At 42.7% G+C, this 19,528-nt stretch overlaps 1 protein-coding gene across 3 annotated transcripts; it reads right to left on the bottom strand.

Moving 5' to 3' along the window:
* Positions 1–1,270: 1,270 nt before the first annotated feature.
* On the bottom strand, positions 1,271–18,507 carry LOC122763908 (myocardin-related transcription factor B-like). 3 transcript variants are annotated; one of them, XM_044018392.1, is made up of 12 exons: positions 18,271–18,507; positions 13,609–13,674; positions 9,371–9,426; positions 9,206–9,281; positions 8,843–9,004; positions 7,006–7,172; positions 6,257–6,403; positions 5,172–5,419; positions 4,719–4,842; positions 3,753–4,637; positions 1,598–1,699; positions 1,271–1,480 (listed from the first exon to the last, which is right to left on the bottom strand). In XM_044018392.1, exons 1-12 carry the CDS (start codon positions 18,353–18,355, stop codon positions 1,298–1,300), a joined length of 2,301 nt encoding a protein of 766 aa, XP_043874327.1. In that variant the 5' UTR covers positions 18,356–18,507; the 3' UTR covers positions 1,271–1,297. The 3 variants fall into 3 exon arrangements, with proteins under 3 accessions (XP_043874327.1, XP_043874326.1, XP_043874325.1); XM_044018391.1 differs by having other exon boundaries at positions 5,172–5,416; positions 18,256–18,507; XM_044018390.1 differs by having other exon boundaries at positions 18,256–18,507.
* Between the last annotated feature and the right edge of the window lie 1,021 nt (positions 18,508–19,528).

Genomic DNA, 19,528 nt, shown 5'->3' on the forward strand with positions numbered 1-19,528 from the left:
ACCAGCAGAGGGCAGCGTCTGAAATGCTGAATGATAATTGAGCTTAAAAATCCTCAGTCCTCCTCTCAAAAACGCCTCAAACAAGCGTTCGCAAAGGACACTTTTTTCCCCAGACAGTGAAGTAAAGCAGGGATTTTTAGTCGAGGTTAGTTATCACTCTGTCTCTCTCTCTCTCATACACCTTGTCTGTGAATATTTAACTTATATAATGTTTTTTTACTTTATAATAAGGCTCACTTTTACCAATTATGAGTGGTAGATGTATATGTAACATCGATAGTGCATGTGATTTCCTGTGTTAAAAGTTCTTTGTGGTACTTTCTTTTTTTCTTCACCCTTGTTGAGGATTTAGACACAGAAGGTGTTGCAGCCTTGTTGTTGACGTGTGAACCTTTTATATTTATCTATGAAATGCAAGGAACATGTGACTCTTCACAGCCCAACTGTCAGATCAGAACAACAGATTGTTTGTTTGACAGGCTTCAGACTTGGCAGGTGAGTCACTCCGGGCACCGGTATCGCCTTTATATTGTTTAGATGAGAAATAATCTTTCTCTCCCTAGTTTGTGTCTTTCCCTCCCTCCTCCACTCTCTCTCTCTCTGTGTCCTCATCTTGCAGGTTGCAGGATCCAGATCCAGTTTCAAGGCTATTATTATTATAATACATATCATCACCATTATTATGCTATAATTAAAAGTCGACATCAGTATAATTTTTATCAACAATCTCTGTTGCTGCTGATATAAATGACATTGCAGTTGTATAAATATGTCATCACTGACCTGACCTGTCCTGTTTAAACTTATAACTTGATATAATTGTTGTGTATCTGCTCCTGGTCTCTTTCTTCTGTCTCTACCTCACATCCCTCTTGTCCTTTCTCTCCCCCCTATCTGTCCCCCACCTCTCCTCTGTCCCCATTTTTCCTTTCACCCCAACCGGTCAAGGCATATGGCCATACATCTCTGAGTCAGGCTCTGTCAGAGATTTCTTCTTCCTGTTAAAAGGGAGTTTTTTTTCTCTCCACTGATGCCTAGTGTTTGCTCATTGAGTGAATTGTTGGGTTTCTCTGCTCTCCATGATGCACAGTGCCTTGAGATGATGCATGTTAGATAGCGGTAAAAAAAAAGAGAAAAAGGCTCACATAAAACGTGTGCACCGCAAAGAAAGAAAAGATCGTCCACCACCGCTCTCTCGCTGCACTGGGACATCAAACAGAGGAATCGTCCATCTGTCATTGACTCGCTGCACTGGGACTCTGCATAGAGGAATAACAGTCATTGAATTTTTAACACTTCAAAGACATGAAGCAAAAAGTTTTACGTTCATTTCCTGTGTATGTTTCACCTGAACAGCCGTCAGCATGCTGCGCGTCTGCTTGACCGCGTCTTCGTAGCGAGGCGGGTCTTTACACTTTGACAAGTGGTGCGTGAACGTCGGCTGGTGCAACATCATCGTCGGCTGGTTGTGACTGGGAGACTGTTGAGAGGAAACAGTTCCTTTTAAGTCCAAGACACCAACCGCCGTTTCAAATGCAGTTCACGTTGTACAGATCAAATCAGAGAGGATAAAACAGGGCTCAGCAATTTAAACTACCTTATTCTCGGCTCCATTAGAGACGGCGGCTCCTGCAGGACAACTACTACTTGCTGGGAATGTGCTGAGTAAGCTCTGTGCTACGGGATCCATCGTCCACGTCTGCAGAGGAAATGAGAACAGGTCAGCATGTGTGTGTGTTACTGAATGCATTAAATGCAGTCAACGCGGCTGAAGTGCTTCCTGCAACAAGTATGGGAAAGTAGAGCAGTGCATCACACTCACTCTCTGTGGGAGTTGTCTTGTGTTTAAGTCACCAAACGGCACAGGAAACATAAAAGATGACCACGGCTCTGAATCACCTGCTTTCAAAAGCTACACTATGAAACTTTTTCAAACCTTAAAAATAACAGCTATAAAATCATTCTAATGGCTTCTGCCCCAGAACCTTTCTCCTTGCACGTAACTTGTAAAGTAGTGTATAACTTTTAAAAATAAACAAATGTCCTTTAAATTGTAAAATAACTTCACACAGTGCTGATTAATTCTGTCAGTCCCCCTGTTTCTCAGTATAGTCGTGTTTAGGCTGTGTGTTGCTCAGCGACAATCCCACACTGCAAACAGGAAGTGATTAGTTTTATGTCAAGGCAGACGGAGGCAGCAGAAACAGAAACAGTGAGTGCCTGTGAAGTTTGAGTGAAAACACAAAAGGGGCGTCCGTGGGCAGCGGTTTACAGGATAAACTTCTCAGCCAGTTCAAGGATAATGGCTCATCTGTCAGTTACTCTTATTTTCCACAGTTTTACAGTGTCCTCCACACCAGGGTCATAGGACACTGGAGCCAATCCCAGCTGATAGAGGGCGAAAGGCGAAAGGGAACACCCTGCACAGGTCGCCGAGTTCATCGCAGGGCACACACACAAAGATGAACAAGCTTTCACTCTCAGTCTCCACTTAGCCTCTACAATTAAACTCCACACGCTCTTGGTCAAACTCGGACTTCAGTTCGGAGACAGCAGTGTCTCCTTAGATGAGACACTTCTGTTGCCAACAGTGTATGAATGGGTGTGATAGAAACGTGATGGAAAAAGTACTGGATGAAGGGGCAGAAACTGCAGAAGGAGATGAAAAAACACAAGCCATTTGACATTTATCTTTGCAGTTTATTTACAGTCTTTGTTCTCAGAAACTTGATAAGTGTTGAGTCCAAACACTTTATTTTTTCATCCGAAAGTTTACTTTCTTTTATTTGTTTTTTTGAGGCACTTGTATCTTAATCTATTGTATTATTATTATTTTTTTTATCATTAAACAGTTATATTTCATGAGATAGCTAAAAATATATGGGGCTTAAAATTCAGCATCAATTATATTAACCACAAAAAAACTCTAGTTTTTAGCTTAAGCTTTCTCTATGTACTTGTTTGACAGAGGTGACCATGTCGCTCCGAGATGTTTTTGTACAGTAGTCCACATAAACCAATAAATACAAAAGAGAGTCTGGTATGTGAAGGCCACCGTAGTTCCCTGACGTGCTTGGGAAAGTGAAGATGCCACTAATCCTCACTGACTCTCACACACTGCATCTTATAAGTGACTTTTGCTGGGTCGCCTTGGGCCGAACCATCACCACGTTCCTCCCCCTGCTTGTGAAAAGCAGAGCTGGTGCAGTGGAACTCATGAGAGCAATGTCAATCGGCGGTTTCTGAAGCTAATTCTGGCTGCGCGTTGGGCTCAGAGCAGAAGGACGAACAGAGAGCGGCGAGGGCGCTTACGGTCAGCCGTCACTCAGAACCTGCTCCAGTTGCCCATGTTTCCACAGGCCTACATTTTATTTTATTTTTTTTGATGTGATTTCACCACCCAGCCGAGGCCTGTTATTATCATGGCAACGAGGAAGATGTATTACACATGGTAGCGTGTAACAGATTGTTGGAGGGGGAAAAAACACGTGATATGTGATACACATGAAGCAGTGCCACCAAAAACACCGCGCCGCGTCTATGATGTGCGACTTAATGAGAATTTACTGCAAAGAAAACCACGTTCATGATTTCGGAGTGGCACATGTTTCGCGTGCGGGCGATCACGCACAAGTTGGGGTTTGTATATTTTGAAGACATGTTTAAAACTAGCATGAAACCACAGCTGATAGCGTAGATGAATAAGGAGGCAGAGCAAGGCCGTGTGTGCAAGCATTAGAGTGTTTTCTTACCTTTGTCAGTGGCGGAGTGTGAGCGCTGCGTTGCTGCTGTAAAGCTGCTGAGGCCTCTGTTTTCAGTGGCACCTGTCCAGAGGCCTGGATGATGCCTGGGGCCGGGCTGCTAACAGTAGTGTGTAATTTGATGCAGTTGGCAGGGATCTGGAGAGCGACTGCTGAGCTGGGGAGGGAAGCAGGCAGGAGGATCTGTGCTTCGGCCTGGACGGACTGCAGGGTTTCAGGCTGCTTGATGGTCTGATGGCTGATGATGAATTGGTTTGGAGGAGCGAAGTGGCACTGAGCTGCAGCCTCCTCCTGCTTCACCGGCACCGGCAGCCCAGGAGAGCTGCAGGACGCGGAGCAGTTTACGGGAGAACCGTTTTCCTCTTTGACCCGGACTGGAGTGAGAGGACAGAGCTGAGGTGGAGAATCTCCGTGCTGACTCCTCTTCTCCACCTCCAGCTGCATCTTCAGTTCCTCCACCAGCCTCTGCTCCTGCTCCAGCTTCCTCATCAGCTCCTCAATCTGACGCTCCTTCTCGTACAGACGTTTGTCCTTTTCAGAGTCCTTGACTGAGTGCTTCCCATGCGTGGGTAACTCCTCCTGTGGAGCTCTCATGCAGGGAGCTGAGCAAGTTCTTGACTGAGCATCTGAAGGATTTGCTGGACTGTCTGCCATACTACTGTCCTCTATGCCCAGACTGGACACTTTGGAAGCTATGGGGGACACAGGTGGAGTTAACTTTGTGTGTTCAGACTGTGAGGCCACCGTTTCCATGGCAGCAGCAGCATTCTGAATGTTAGATGTCTCCTGATACAACTTGAGCCTCTCAAGCAGATCTGTCTTAGTGCCAGAGACAGGCAGAGACCTGCGCTTCAGTTCCATTTTCAGCTCAGCGACCTGTAAACAACACATTATCATAAAATGTCTTAGCTCTGCTCAAGTTTATAGTCAGACTGTGCGCAGGGAGCAATGTGTCACCTTCATCTCATCCAGATTGCTGGGTAAATGACGCAGCTTGCGGCGGGTGTGAGAGTGGTGCGGCGGGACGGGGGCAGATGCGGCGTTTCCACTGGAACAGCTGGTTTGTACCTCAGTTGCTGGCCTGTTGTAATAAGACGGAAGAGAACAGGAGTATAGAATGTGAACTCGTACTCATTTTTCACAATTAATTGCTTATGTGTAGGAAATCGCGGGGCAGGAAATGTCAAGTATTGGAGACAAACAGCAGCTGCGGTGAAACAGATGAGGCCATGAGCTTCACGTCATCTGGAGGCAGGTGCTCGCGTTTGATTTGTTGTTTGTAGAAAATGAAAATTCAAATAGAAAGTGAACTCTAGAAGGAGGCAACATTTGTGATGAATAAATCAGTCAACGGCAATGAAGTGAAGCTTATAAGTCTGTGCACGTGTGTGCAGCGGAACGAAGCCATACTTTACTGTGGCGGGCAGCACAGACAGGTAGTTGTACTGCTGCTGCTGCTGGCTTAAGATCTGGAGCTGCAGGAACTGCTGCTGCTGCTGCAGGAGGCGAGCATACGCAGAGTCCATCGGCATCTCGTTGAGCTCCTGCTTCTGGTCCGGTGGTATGTACTGATGGTACTTCAGCTTTTTCACCCAAGGCTTGGGCTCTTTGCTCTTTTTGCTGCGGCCTTTGTCGCCAGGAACCTTGGGCAGGCTCTGCTGCAAAACAAGACAAAACAAAACAAAACAAAGGGGACGTGTAAAACCTGAGAGTACCTGATCCAGTTTATCAAAGATTACATTTAGTATTAGCATGTGCCAACATTTTATTTATTTATTTATTATTATTTTTTAAGCGCTGAGCTGGAACATTGTTTGACACCCGTTGAGTTGTGCAGGATGGGGAAACGGGTAGTGGAAATGTGACTCTTATTGTTTTACCACCTGTAATTACAGGATGCACATGAAAATGGCTTGGCATAAAAGCAACAGGTTATAACCGTGAAACCAGAAACTCCAGAGTTGAGTTGAGCAAAGCACACACCCACCAATTTGTCAAATGAATTCCCCGATCATATTCCGAGGGAGGGAGAGTTCATCTTATGCTCAAAGGATAACTGGATTAAGAGTAATGTACAAGTTATTGCTTCACCCTTGCACTTTAGAGTTTTGGCCGAGGCTCTACACAGCCTGAGCGAGGAGGGCCAGCAAGTCACTGCACCCTAATTGAAGACAAACTGTGGCTGGCACTGATTTGAAAAAAAAACAACAACAAAAAAACAAGGACTTTAAACCCTGTTGTGCATGTTTGACTTGGCCAAGTGCTGAATTTCACTTCACCCCTGAACTGATGTGACTTTCAGAATGATAAAACACAGACCCTGTGTCTTCTGACACCGTATCAGTCATCACATTTCCAAAGGAAACAAGGGAAAAAAACACACAGTCAATAAATCAGAAAAACAGAGAGCTGAGGTTATAAACTAAACTAACTCATTTTTTTTAAAAAAAGAAAAACAAAGCCTACTATTTTAATTTTTAGGAAAGTTAGCTCACCTTCACGAGAACTGGCCCTGGCGTGACAATGGGAGCGACAGTCGTGACTGGCAGAGGTGTAGATGCTTGCACGTTGCTTTGTGGTTCACTGGCAGAGATGGGATTGACCAAATCTGATGAGAGCTGTGAGTTAGGTGACGAGGAGTGCTAAGAAAAACAAGAGGAAAAAAAAAGTTGCTTCACTTGTTAATCATTAGTCCCAAGAGAAGCAACTAATTAGGACTAAAAACCAGATGAATTAGATAATTAAAAGTCAAACATAATAGTTAGTTAATTGTGTGCATATGCAGAAAAACAAAAAAAAGTGTTTCTTCTTTTTTCAGTTCAAATTCACAATATAAATCTTGACAAGAGACACAAAATTTGTGCAAAAATATAATGCTTCTGACTATTTTATTGCTGATTTTGTAACACCAAATGTTATTTTGAATAGGTAAACCAGACACCTTCCAAAAAATACATGTTTATTACGCAAATCACAAGTTTTTATGAATGTGTTATTTCAAAATCTTAAGTAAAAGGCTGGGAAAATAGCTACAAAAATGTATTTGGCAACCAAAAAAAAAAAAACCTCCCTAGAGCCATCTGCAGCAGGTCCTGATCCAGTGTCTGGTTTTGAAACACTTTGTTTTTGAAAACCTGAAACAATAGCATCATATAAAGTTTGAAATATAGAGTCAAAAAATCCCTAATATGATAACTTTCCTCTAATTTCAAGACAGTGCGCACAGTTTGTGGTATTGCTTTACCTGTGTGGGAGAATTTAACTGAGAGGAGAATGAAGTGGACTCTATAAGCGAGGCCGAGGTGGAGCTGGGAGTTTCCTGGCTGAAAGGCTGCTCTGGTGATAAGGCGTCAGCGCTGTCTTCATCAAAGCTGTAAACATCTGCTGCCTTAGAGTGGTTCGCCTTATCACCTATGAGGTCGACATCAAATAAAAACAAGCGCAGCTCATTTTCTATTCAAAGAAACATAAAAATAAACGGAGAAAAGGCATTTCTCAAAGTTGAAAAGTTAAAGGGGAGAAGTTAAAGTTAAAACTGGGGACACACTACAAGAATTTTTTGCCCAATTTCATCCATGATTTACAGAGTCTGCACCAGTCAGCACTAGTTGGGGACATTCTGCACAGAAATCTGACCCGACCCAACCTCAGTCACCCGACCTTTTTGAGCCGACTCAGGATGCAATCGGGCAATGTGTAATTGGGTAATTGTCATAAAAAAATCGACCGAAACAGTCGGTTAGTGTGTACTAACCAAGTCCAAAATAGCATTTTCAAAATCGCCAACGACTGTGAAAGTTGTGTAGAGTGTCTCCAACTTCAGACACAGCGGTGGAATATTATTATTCTATATTTATCTTTTTTACGATTTCAAAGTGGAAAACATGAATGTCCAGTAACGGATCCACAAAACAGTAAGACAAACAATGTCTATGATAGTTTGCTAAGAGGTCTGGAAAGTGCTGCTAGGCTAAAATTAGCATGCTAACATGTTCACAGTGACGATGCTAAAATGCTTAAAAAGCAGGTACACCGTTTACCAAGTTCACCATTTAGCATGCTAGCATTCAAACCTCGCTTATTAGCACTAGAGAGGACACAGCTGAGGCTAATGGAAAACAGGTCAACAGGTTTTTCATCAGCGTGATTATTTAACTGCTCTTTCATTGATAACTTTTTTTTTCCCTCAATCTCTTTATTAATGTGAATAAATACATAGAGTAATGGCAAACAGGGGTCACGGTCCTTGATTGTGCGCACATATTTAGCCAATAAGCTGCTTCTGATTCTATTTCTCATATTCTGAGTTCACTTCAGTGTTGTAGTAGCATTTAAGGTCAAGGTAAATTTACGAGAATTACAGCTCTAATGCAAAACACCCTTCAATGGAAACAAGTAAATAACAATTGTGCTTTGTTGGAATTTTAGAAATATTGCTTTAATTTTGCTGAAAAACTGTAAAGGAAACAACTGCAGTCAGAAAGCTTCACCCTCCCTTCTGCACAGAGTTAAGCGGTCAAATGCTTTTCACATATTGTAATGTGGGGCAGTGTGGTGAGAAAGCAACAGAATGGCATTGGCATCCAGAACTAAGACAATAAAACCATTTAGACAAATACAACAGGAACTGAACAGTCAGTATGACACACAGGCAGAAATAATGACTGATTTTTCAAAAGGGTGAAAGGGTGAGCATTGAAATCGCAGCGCAGTTTTTTCCAGCGATAGCAAACGTCTCGGATGTTTCCCGCGATTACTCACACCTGTTCATAATTTGTGACACCTGTGTCTCATTATCTCCACTCCCTTTGTTTCCTGCCGGTTTGTCTCCAGTGAAGTGAACCTGCCTTTTCTTTTTTGTAGTAAAGATGATAAATGGTACATAATGAATGAACCGCAATGTATGATTTCGTGATTCTACAATAATTAGTGCTCTACAAGACAAAAGTATAATGATAGATTCATATATCTGTCTCAATGAAGGATACAAAACACCCCTAAAAATATCACATGATGGATGTAGTGAGTGTTTGGAGGTGTCACTGCATTGTCATTGTTGGTGAGGATTAAATAATATCTACCATCGGTGGCCTCTTCAGCTGCAGAGTCCACAGGCAGGATTTTCTTCTCCACTAGCACCATGGGTCCAGGTCGCTGGGCGATCTTCTCGTTGAGATCGTCAGTCAGTCTGGCCCGCTTTAGCTTCATCTGGGTGGCGTGCAGGGAGGCCTCAGCCTTCGTCTCTGATAGGAGACAAAGAGGATTGTTAGTTATAATCTAGTGAGCCTCTTAACGGCATTGTCAGCGTGAGTCACTGCAGCTTCCCCCAGACCTCACAGAGACTTTTATCAGGGTATAACTTTCAGCGAGTTTCAGACGAATGAATAACCATCTTTCATGTCTCTTATCTACTAACTAGTCGGAACACACAGGAGGATGAGTACCTTGTAGGATGTGCATACGGACCAGGTCAGATCGCTCAGGCCTGCTGCAGAGTTTGTGCTTTAAGAAGTTCCCAGTCTGTTCAGAAAACAATAATTTGGAGACATAATTTGAGATGATTATATCACCATCAGCTGCAGCGCCGGTGACACGAGTTGGTGTCTTACCTTGGCTCTCTCCAGGCTGCGAATCTGCTCATGAAAGGCAGCAGGTGTTTTCAGAGCTGTGACAAATTGGACAATTGACACACATAAATATTTACACATACACAAGCAAGCAAACTGTCCCTTCCATTTTAAAATAAATTATTTCTCCATTTCACTTCTTCCGTTTGTGCAGTTATGATCGAGTACAGACTGATACCCTCTTGAAATTTATACACACATTTGACACAAATCAACACAAATGGGATATACTGAACTGTCAGTATGTCCAATTTACAAACTTTTGAGGCAAGATTAAGCGCCTAATAATCGGAGATGATTACAAACAAGTTACGACACCTCACAATTATCATTATTGACAAGTCTCTGGCCTTGTACTAGAGAAAAGAGCGGTGTCTTATGTAATATTTGTTTTCAATGTGCCTGACACTCTAGTAAATCTAATCACAGTGCACTCTGTTGCAGACCAGAAAACCAACTGGGCTTGGATAATGTTTCCCTGAATAATAGTCAAGATCAATATTTTCTGGGCTTCACATGGTGGTCCAGTGGCTAGCATTGTTGACATTCAAACGAGGGCCCTCTCCATATGGAGTTTTCATGTTCTACATATGTGGGCTCGAGTACTCCAGCTTCCTTCCACAGTCCAAAAACATGCAGATTAGGTTAACTGTACATTCTAAATTGACCGTAGATGATGGACTGGTGACCTGTCAGCTGGGATTGGCTCCAGCTCCCCGCGACCCTCATATGGCAGATAAAGCGGTAGAAAATGAATCAATTAAACTTGTCTGGTCCAAAAAATGGAGCACCCCTGGGCTCCGATCTTGACCCTCTGCTTTTCTTTTGTTATAAGTCACTTGGCCAAAATTGGCTAAATTATACGCAGCCATGGCTTGATTTCCTCTGTTACACTGATAATTAGGCCTGGCTAACACCAGACTGCATCTAAATCTCATTTGAGATTAAGTATGAGTCTGGAAAGGGGGCGACCAACAGACGTAGATCAAAATGCCTCTGTATACAATTGGATAGACTTACAAATCCAGATGACGTATGCAGAGGAACGGAAAACATGAAAACTATCTTAATAGCTGTAGTTCTCCAGGAGTGATGGCTATCTAGTACAGTAATGATGTCTTAATGACCTTTGCCCGGAAGCACAATGGAAGCAACAGCCGAATCGAAAGACAGCTGCTCCTCAGTGGCCATGTTAGATGTATATAAAAGCTGCTTGATGGCACTTCTCCATCGTTGCCTCTAGGGTGCCAGAGGAATAAACCCATTTGGAGATTCTGTAGTTGGCCAATGCGGCGTCCTTGCCTTGCTGTTGCCGCAAATCGCTGGCAGACAAAGTCGAACGTCAAAGAGAGACAAAACTCATTTGTTGGTCAGACACTGACATTGGCATCAACCTCCTACAAATATCTTGGTGCGACGCTTGATCCTCACGTCTGTTGACTGTCAATCCGCTGCAGTTCTGTTTTTTCTGTCTTATTTATGCCTTTGTCATCCAGACTGGATAATTGTAAAGTTTTGTTTTCACTCCTGCCACGTTATATTACGAAAAAATTCTTAACATGGTTCAGCTTGCGACAAGATTTTCTGTAAACGTTCTGATAAGCGCTGCGTCTCTACAACCCTGAATTTGTTTTTTTTCCTTGCGCACATGAACGTCCAGGCTTAGTGCCTATCTCTCCCCTTCCTATTTTGTTCCCCTTTTCCCCCTCCTTTCTCCTCCCTGTGCTCTGTTTTCACTCAGGCTGGACCACATGCCATCCTGGGACTTCTCTCCCTCTCTCTCTTCAGGCTGTTGTGGCCTTGTTCCAGATGTTTGGGATCTGGACCTTCATCCTCCAGAAGTCCTGCGGCCTCCGTCCATGTCTGCCTCTCTCTCTGTGTGTTTGTTTCCTTCAACTTGACCTGTGAATAATGTGCTTGGTGTTGCCTCTTGCATGTTTGTGCAGTCTGTCCTCCTCCCCGGTTTTCACAATGGAGAAAAGGTCGTGTGGCTCAGATTTCCTGGATAGTCGATGTCCTCCCACGTCACATGTTTTATTAATGTTATTGTCTGAGATGTTGTCATGCTGATTCTCCGGACTTTAAATCTACTTTGTTGCTTTTTATTTTGTATAAACAACATCTACTACATATCTCTGTGTCTCTTGTGGTTTTTCCCTGTTGTGTCATTTGGGGGAGTTTTTCCTTTTCTGATTCAAGGGTCTAAGGACAGAGAGTGTCGTAATACGGTTGTTCAGCCCCTTGAGGCAAATTTCTGATTTTGTGCTTTTGGTCTCCATGAATAAAATTGGACTCCACCGACTTTATTTTCCACACTGACTCAACTTCAGTGTTATCAAATTTTTCTACCATTAACAATCAACTTTCTCATACGAAAAAAAGGAGTACCCCTGGGCTCCAATCTTGGCCCTCTGCTTTTCTCTCTTACATCATCTATACATCATCTCTTGACTAAATTGTATGCAGCCATGGAAAACACTAATTATGTGTGTTGTACTGTAATAGCTGATAATAGCTGTCATAGCCATTTTTTGATTCTCAAATTGGAAGCAACGACATCTATCGCATTTCTCCCCTACTTCTCTTGTGATTTTTTATTTTCCTGTTGCGATATTTGGACGAGTGTTTCCTTTTCGGAATCAAGGTTCCAAGGACAGAGTGTCGTAATATTGTTCAACCCCTTGAAGCAAATTTCTGATTTGAGCTCTTGGTTTCCATGAATACAATTTGACTCAACTGACTTTTGTTTTCCACGCTGACTTGACTACAGTGTAATCCACTTATTTCTAATGTGTTATGTCTTTGTTCTGCATGAGTGCGACATTAATAATAAACAGAGGTTTGTGGAAATCCAACAGGAAGTGTCCGCTTAACTGATTCAAGCAGAGAGGAGACAGTTCCACACAGAGAGTCCACTCTTTGATCTCTCAAAACAAACTCACACTGCTTTAGACCCGGCGAGGTCAGCCTCATTGACCGGTCACTGTGATGAGACACTGTTTGTTTTAAGGACATATTTGCAGAGGGGACGTTCTGAGGAGCGTGTCAGAGGAGCAAAGAAAGACATTCCTTTTCGTCACCTAAATATTAGCACATACCTGTCTCAGTGTGGGAGTAGCATGGTGCTTTAGTGGAAAATAGGTTATTTGTGCAGGCTGCTGCCCGGTCAGGCCACAGACTGAACTCCAGTGAAGGCTTGGTTACTGACTCATCTGGTGACGTGGGACCAGAGAGGAGCTGAAAACCTGACAGCAGGAGCTTTCTTAAGAGTGAGCAGGACACAACTCTCCCTCTCTTTCTGCCCTCCAGCTATAAGCATGATTCTGTCAGAGATTGAGCTCATCTTTTATTAGGTGTTCTCAGAAACACAACGCTCACACAGGGTAAGTAGGACAGGGGACTGAATCTGTTCCACTTTTGTCACATGAATGAATGTGAACAGTATCATAATAGGAGCTGTTCTTTTCTGGTTTGATGCTGGTGTACTTGGATTTGGCGGCTTTATCTTTCATTCAATTTCAATCAAGGACGAACAGCGATCCAGCTTTTGCTGGAAGTAAAATAAACCTGAGACCAGAACAAAAAAGAGATCTGCTAAGGTCTGGATGGTGTTAATTTCAACACCCACCAGTGTCTGCAATGGCACATGTTGTGGCTTTGCAGACTCTTTGAGAGTACACCATAAAGGTTTGTGACTGAGTGGGACCACACATATCACCTATGCAAACTCTAAGTTGGAGTGAAATAGAAAATCAATCAGGAACCGGTGAAACTATCTTCAGACAAAAAGTGGAAAGTATGGCAAGGCCAAAATGTTCATGGCCAAACGAGAGACAGCAACAGTGTTGAGTCGAGTTGTGGTGATGCCAGGGAAGTGTGGAAGAAGTTTTAATTCATCAGTCCAATTGCCAAGCATCCTTCCCTCTAGCATCCTTGTACACCTCCTTGGGTGATCGGGTAGTGGACGACGGCACAGAGGATATGCAACGGGCTGCATAACTCATAAAGTCTTCTTCTACCTGAGGCCCTGATGTCAAATGAAAACAACATTTTTTTAAGTAAGAATACTATTATGAGAAAGAAAGAAAGATCCTGTGGATTCAGGATATATTGGTTTGCCCTGATTTCCACCCTGTCAATCAACTAACCTATTTTTTATTTTGTTTCCCCAAAGAGTGTTAAAGGTAAGTGTTGTGTTAATGTGTGATGTGAAAACTCACGTGGCATGATGCCTTGCTCCACAAGCTGCTCCCGGGTTCTCCTCTGCTGCAGACACAGCTGGAGGACTGTGAGAGTGCGGGAGACACAAAAAGGTCAGAGTTGAACTTTCACTGTTCGGAGTCAAACGACGCTGCATCATCATCATCATCATCAACCAAACTGTAAAAAACCTGCCAGACTCCAGAAAAAACAAAGAACTTCTTATTTCCCCAACCCCCCGAAAAGGCCGAACAGTGAAGCATGTTCACCGCCACAGACATCCCATCCACTTCCTGTATGGGTTTTTTAACTGGGCTTGTTAAAAGTTACCACACATTCTACAACAGCGAGACCCAAACATGACTGGCCGAGAGCTTTCCCAGAGAGAGAGGGTAGGAATCAAACAAAAGCACGGAGCAGATAAACGAGGGATTAATGGCAAAGCTGCAGTCGTGCTCATGAGCAAAACTGGAGCCGGTCATGAACCTGAGCGAGTTGTGTCTATTTAAAAACTTGTTTCTAAAATGTAATCTTGCTGTTTGGATGGATGAGCGGTGATGCATTGTGTTATTGTGGAACTTCAAAGACATCTCTATCTCGCAGCACAAGTCTTGAAGATGTAGGAGGATTATGTACAGTAAATGTCCTCAGACTCTGGTCCAGCATCAATATAAACTCTAGTCAGATCCCAGTTTAAACATTTATAAACAAGTGAGCGTGGACATGTTATTTCAGGGGAATAACACAGCGTCGTGCTCCTGACATGGCTTGCGGAGAAAGGCGATGGTGACAAACGACGTGGCGGTGTGAGGTGCACGAAGCCCTCATCATCACCCTTCTACAGTGACATAAAGTCGGATTAGCTAGATCTACTCAGTTGGGCAAACAGCCACACACACACACACACACACAACAGACCTGCTGAAGTCTCCTGGGAAAAGTTCTGTGTCTGAACAGGCCTCTGTGACTCACTCCAGCAAAAATAAACCGGGCAGCTGTGAGAACAAGGCCTGGGAACCATGAAATTTTGGGGGTAGTTAAGGGGGTGGGATCTCCAGTTGGAGGCAGAGCGGAGGGGACGATCACGGGCCTCTGCTGCTCGACTGGGGGAACGCGGAGTGACAAGAGCCGAGGCAAAGGGTGAGAGGCCGACTCCATTCTCACTGCAGCAGCCCAGAAAACCCAGCGTGACTGCGCCGCCCTCCCCCCCGTCTGCCTGCTGTGTTTTCCTATTACAGGCCAAGAGAGAGGAGGTTATGATCAGCCTGAGACAGATCATACCCAGAGATTGTAAAATATTGCCATTGGTTTTGTCTCGATATTTATGACTTGGAGAGAGAGAGAGAGAGAGAGAGAGAGAGGAAGAGAGAGTGCCACGGGCAGGAGAATTTATGAGTGCACGTTGATACCATCAAAAGCTGCCGTCCAACGCCACAGGAGAATGCAGGGTTTAATTTGAGTGCCATTGTGGGGGTACACCTCATGCCCGAGGACCCTCCTTCGCTTTTGTGTCATCTGTGTTCCAGCGTGAACCCTGGCTAACCCCTGTGTGATGTAAACTAGCTCTGCTCTCCTGCACACCAGCAGAGCGTAAACAGAGGTGGTGGTGGTGGAACACGCACGCACGCACACACGCACACACACACACACACACACAGAGAGGGAGAGAGGACTCTGCTGAAATCCTTGTCTACTGATGTAATCTTTAATCTCAAACCCATGTTGTTCTCAGCAAATCATCCCTGGAGGTCTCCCATCAGACCCTTCTTGATTTTATTTGACTTTATTGTTTTTTCAGGGACACAGCGTGGCTACAGATAGTCCCAGAATTTAGTTAAGACACTGACAGACTGATACTTTCCCCCGTGACCATCTGAAACCCAATTTACCTGAGGCTCCCGTCTTATTATAAGTAGTGCTGGGTATTTCTTACAATGACACGATACACAAATATGTTGAATGTTGAATAGTGACCATTTCCTCCACAGAATTCACTGCAACGGTTGCTTTGATCAACCTTACTCAGCAATGGAATAGGATTTATTTGATGCACATCGTGTCAAATGACCTCTACTGCCACCTATTGGGTGATGTCAGTCTCCCAAGACTACCATCACAACATTTGCTGTTTCATCAATTTGATACAGACATGTAGTATATCAAAAAGAAGTTTACTAAATGACTTTTTTAAACAGCCGTAATTATATATAAGGGAATGTATAAAACATCCAATTTATTAGGTACATCTGTTAAACTGCTTGTTAATGCAAATATCTAATAAGCCAATCACATGGCAGCAGCTACCTGCCTATAAATGGGACCTGGTTAAGTTCAGACCAAGAATTGAAATGGAGAAGAAAGATTGATTTCTGTGACTTTAAATGGTCAAAAAAAAAAAAAATCACTTTAAATGGTTGTCGGTGTCAGACTTTACAGAGAACGGTCTGAAAAAAAGAAAATATCCAGCGAGTGGCATTCAAAAATGCCGTGTTGATGCCAGGGGTCAGAGACAAATGACCAGACTGGTTTGAAATGACAAAAAAAAGGCAACAGTAACGTCCAACACTGACTCAAATAACAAGTTGCTACAACTTAGATATGCAGAAGAGCATTTCTGTATATGCATAAAATGAGTTGTAAAGAGGTGGAGAACGTACAGCATATACAGAAACGAGCTTATTACTCATTTTATCCTACAGTTCATCAAAGCGGGAAGTTTATCAGCAAGATTTAAAGCTCTACAAGAGAAACGGTTCTTACATAATACATGGCAGGAAAGACGTGGCTGTATAAATAACCGTATAAGAACCAAATCTCAATATAAAAACTCTTATATAACTCTCTGAATTTGAGCCCTGTAGTATTTTTGGTCTGGTCTTTGGTTTGGGACAGAAACAATCGCATTTAGCCAAGTCATAAAAAGTCACAAATAATTATGGTTATGCGTGGAATATCTTGCATTATGTTGTTAACGTTAAAGAGCTAATACTTGTAACCATGAAAAAATGCGATAAAACGTATGTCGATTCTAAACATCAGTGATGTGGTTTTATATAAAAAACAACCACTAAATTTGAATAAAATATGCTCTCAGACAGTATTTCTCATAGTTTTATTATCACCTGTGTTAAAATACAGTGGGTGGTGTAAATAAGCTGAGCAAAGTCAGCTCCAGCAGAGGTCTCAAACTTGTGGCCCACTTAATATCACATTAAACTGACTTTTGTTTTTAATAAATAGATTTAATTTTGCATCATAAATATATTTATATTGTGAACTACTCACCGTTCCACATAAAAACAAATACTTTTAGATTGAAATTCTGTGAAATATGATTTAGATTTTTTCTATTTTTCTTTTTCCCATAAAACTGGCCCCCGTCTGACCAAACTGACCCTAAGTCATTTGAGGTTGAGACCCCTGAGCTACGGACTTTTCACAGGAGGCAAATGTATTCCCAATAAGATAATTTGCTCTCTCATCACATACAGTATACTACACACACTGGTATAGTGACGAAAGTACAAATCTTTTCTTACTGTACTTTACTTTGTTATTTGTATTTCTAGCAACTTTTACTTTTACTCCACTACATTTCCTCTAACCATCTTTGCTACCCGTTACTCCCAAATAAAATCAGAAGAAGAAGAAGATTTGGTATTATGGTCTGTATTTATATGGAGTTTTTCTCGTCTTGATGAGCTGCTTTACACAACAGTTTTCACCCATTCACACGCTGCAACATGGGGTTAAGTGTCTTGCTCAAGGACACATATAAACTAGCAGAGTCAGCAATTGAACCCACAACCTTCCAGTTAAAAGACAACTCGCTCGACCGCTGAGCCACCATGGCTTAATCCCAACTCCTCACTTTTTTCATACTTTTACTTTTACTACTACTTCTGACACTTCAGTACATTTTATTACAATAAAATTTGATAACTTTTGATACTTAAAGGTACAGTAAATGTCATATACTTAAATAATTTTCCTTAAGTAATATTATAAAAAAAGTGACTTTGTACTTTTAACTCAAGTGTCCTTTTTAGGTACTTTATACATGTTATTTGTTTCATTTTCTACGCACTCTGGTCAAAATTCCTCAGCTCCACTCTGATCACATACCCCGGTATATACAGTAGAAGAGTATTTCCGATTTTCCTCCAAGTACCACAAGTGGAAGCTTGCGTACCACTGGTGGTACACGCACCACACTTTGATAACCATGGGGGTCAAAAAAACTTTTGGAAGTAAATTTAAAAAAAAGTTGAAGGTGAAGATTAAGGCACAGAAGGAAGATTGTAAAAAAAGTATACAATAGTTTTGGTACATTCACACTTATGCTTCGCGAGCCAGTGTAAACACTCGCATGCACTGTTTGTAGAACGCGGTTGATTCATGATCCATCAGAACTCCTGTCTCTCCTGTGTGACTGATACTTGGCCTGAGTCAATGTGATGATCTCTCACTGTTGCCCTGTCATTTCCTGTCTGCTGCTGCGTCTACTGTACGTCACGACACCACCAAACAACACGCACACACCACCTCCACCTCAGCATCACCAGCACACACTAACGAGTACATTAAACTCTGGTGCAGATAACTTTGGGGCAAACAATGAAAGGCATGCAGGATTTAGAGGAGACAGAAGAAGACAGGAAGAGCACCTGATTTGAATTTACCCCTGCAGATGGACGGGGTCTCCACATCAAGGCAGGCCATGGAGGACAGTGCTGGTTTGCTCGGTGGCCAGGTCTGGAGTCCCATGGAGGGGATGAGGCCAGCGGAGAACCGAGGGGGTGGGAGGGAGAGTCGGGAGAGAGAGTGAGAGAGAGAAAAAGACGCAGCTCTGAGCGAACGACAGCTGGCCCCGCAGAGCTGCACGCAGTCGGTCCCTCCTCTCTGACTCTGAGCTGGCCTCAGCGGAGAAAGTGTGTATGTGTGTTTTAGTGTGTGTGTGTCTGTGTGTGTGTGTGTGAGAGCTCAGTCAACGTCAGGAGGAGGGAACAACGAACTGCTCATGTTAACCCTCTCCAGGTCACTTTGCTCAAAGAGGAAGACTCATCATTATCCACTTTATTAAACCTTCATTTAAACATGTAAGCGTTTTTGCATTCAAATATCTACGGTTATATTTGTTGAGTCGTGACTTCATATACTGTATGTATTCAAACATGTTAATCCCAAGTGCAATATGTATTCTTACTGTGACTGTGACTACCTCTTATTTCATTTGAACTATGTACTGTTTTTATTATTTTCCGTATATTCCGTATTCTCCTTTTAAGATTTTGTGTTTTTATTCTGGAGAGCCAAAGCAGAATTTCCACCTTGGTGGACAATATTAATTCTGAGTTATTAATTCTACACACTGTGCCTTTAACACTTGTAGTAGTTTAATACATGTAAAAATGATCGTACTGTATGATCGGTACCGTTGGATACTCAAGGTTGTGATTAGGGCTAAACAATTAATCAAACTTTTCTCAAAGTTATTTCTTTGTGTTGTTTTTAAGTATGGAATTAGACACTTTTCATGAAGCAAACAACACTTTATAAATTGAGTAAACAGAAATTTAACCACAAAATCAAAATACACAAACTGCAAACATTGAATCATTCAAAATTATTGTATTTTAGTTGTTTGGAATTTCACTTGGTACAACTCTTGTTAGCGATTCTGGCCGTGGGCGGGGCTTAGGAAGCTGCCTGCTGACGGACATAGACACAGGCTTCGAGTCGCTGTCCGTCTGGAACTCGTTCGTAATGTCTCAAAGATAATCTGCCAAATGTTAAATACAATTGTTTTCCTTGTTTCCTAATCCCCTGATTTATTCTTTGCACTTCCTGACTTGTTCTTTACGCTCCCTAGCTTTTTGTTTGTGATTCTGACCATGGGTTGGGCTTAGGAAGCTGCCTGCCTCAATGGACCGGACGTAG

Source organism: Solea senegalensis, unplaced genomic scaffold (genome assembly GCF_019176455.1).
Source record: "Solea senegalensis isolate Sse05_10M unplaced genomic scaffold, IFAPA_SoseM_1 scf7180000017154, whole genome shotgun sequence".
Lineage (NCBI taxonomy): Eukaryota > Metazoa > Chordata > Actinopteri > Pleuronectiformes > Soleidae > Solea > Solea senegalensis.

What these genes read in the sequence shown, in the direction of transcription:
- LOC122763908 (XM_044018390.1), bottom strand. Translation starts at nt 18,355, where the DNA reads ATGGGACTCCAGACCTGGCCACCGAGCAAACCAGCACTGTCCTCCATG. An exon ending in CAGGGGTAAATTCAAATCAG is followed by an intron (nt 13,675 to 18,255) that starts GTGCTCTTCCTG and finishes GCACTCTCACAG; the next exon opens with TCCTCCAGCTGTGTCTGCAG. An exon ending in CTAATGGAGCCGAGAATAAG is followed by an intron (nt 1,481 to 1,597) that starts GTAGTTTAAATT and finishes TCCTCTCAACAG; the next exon opens with TCTCCCAGTCACAACCAGCC.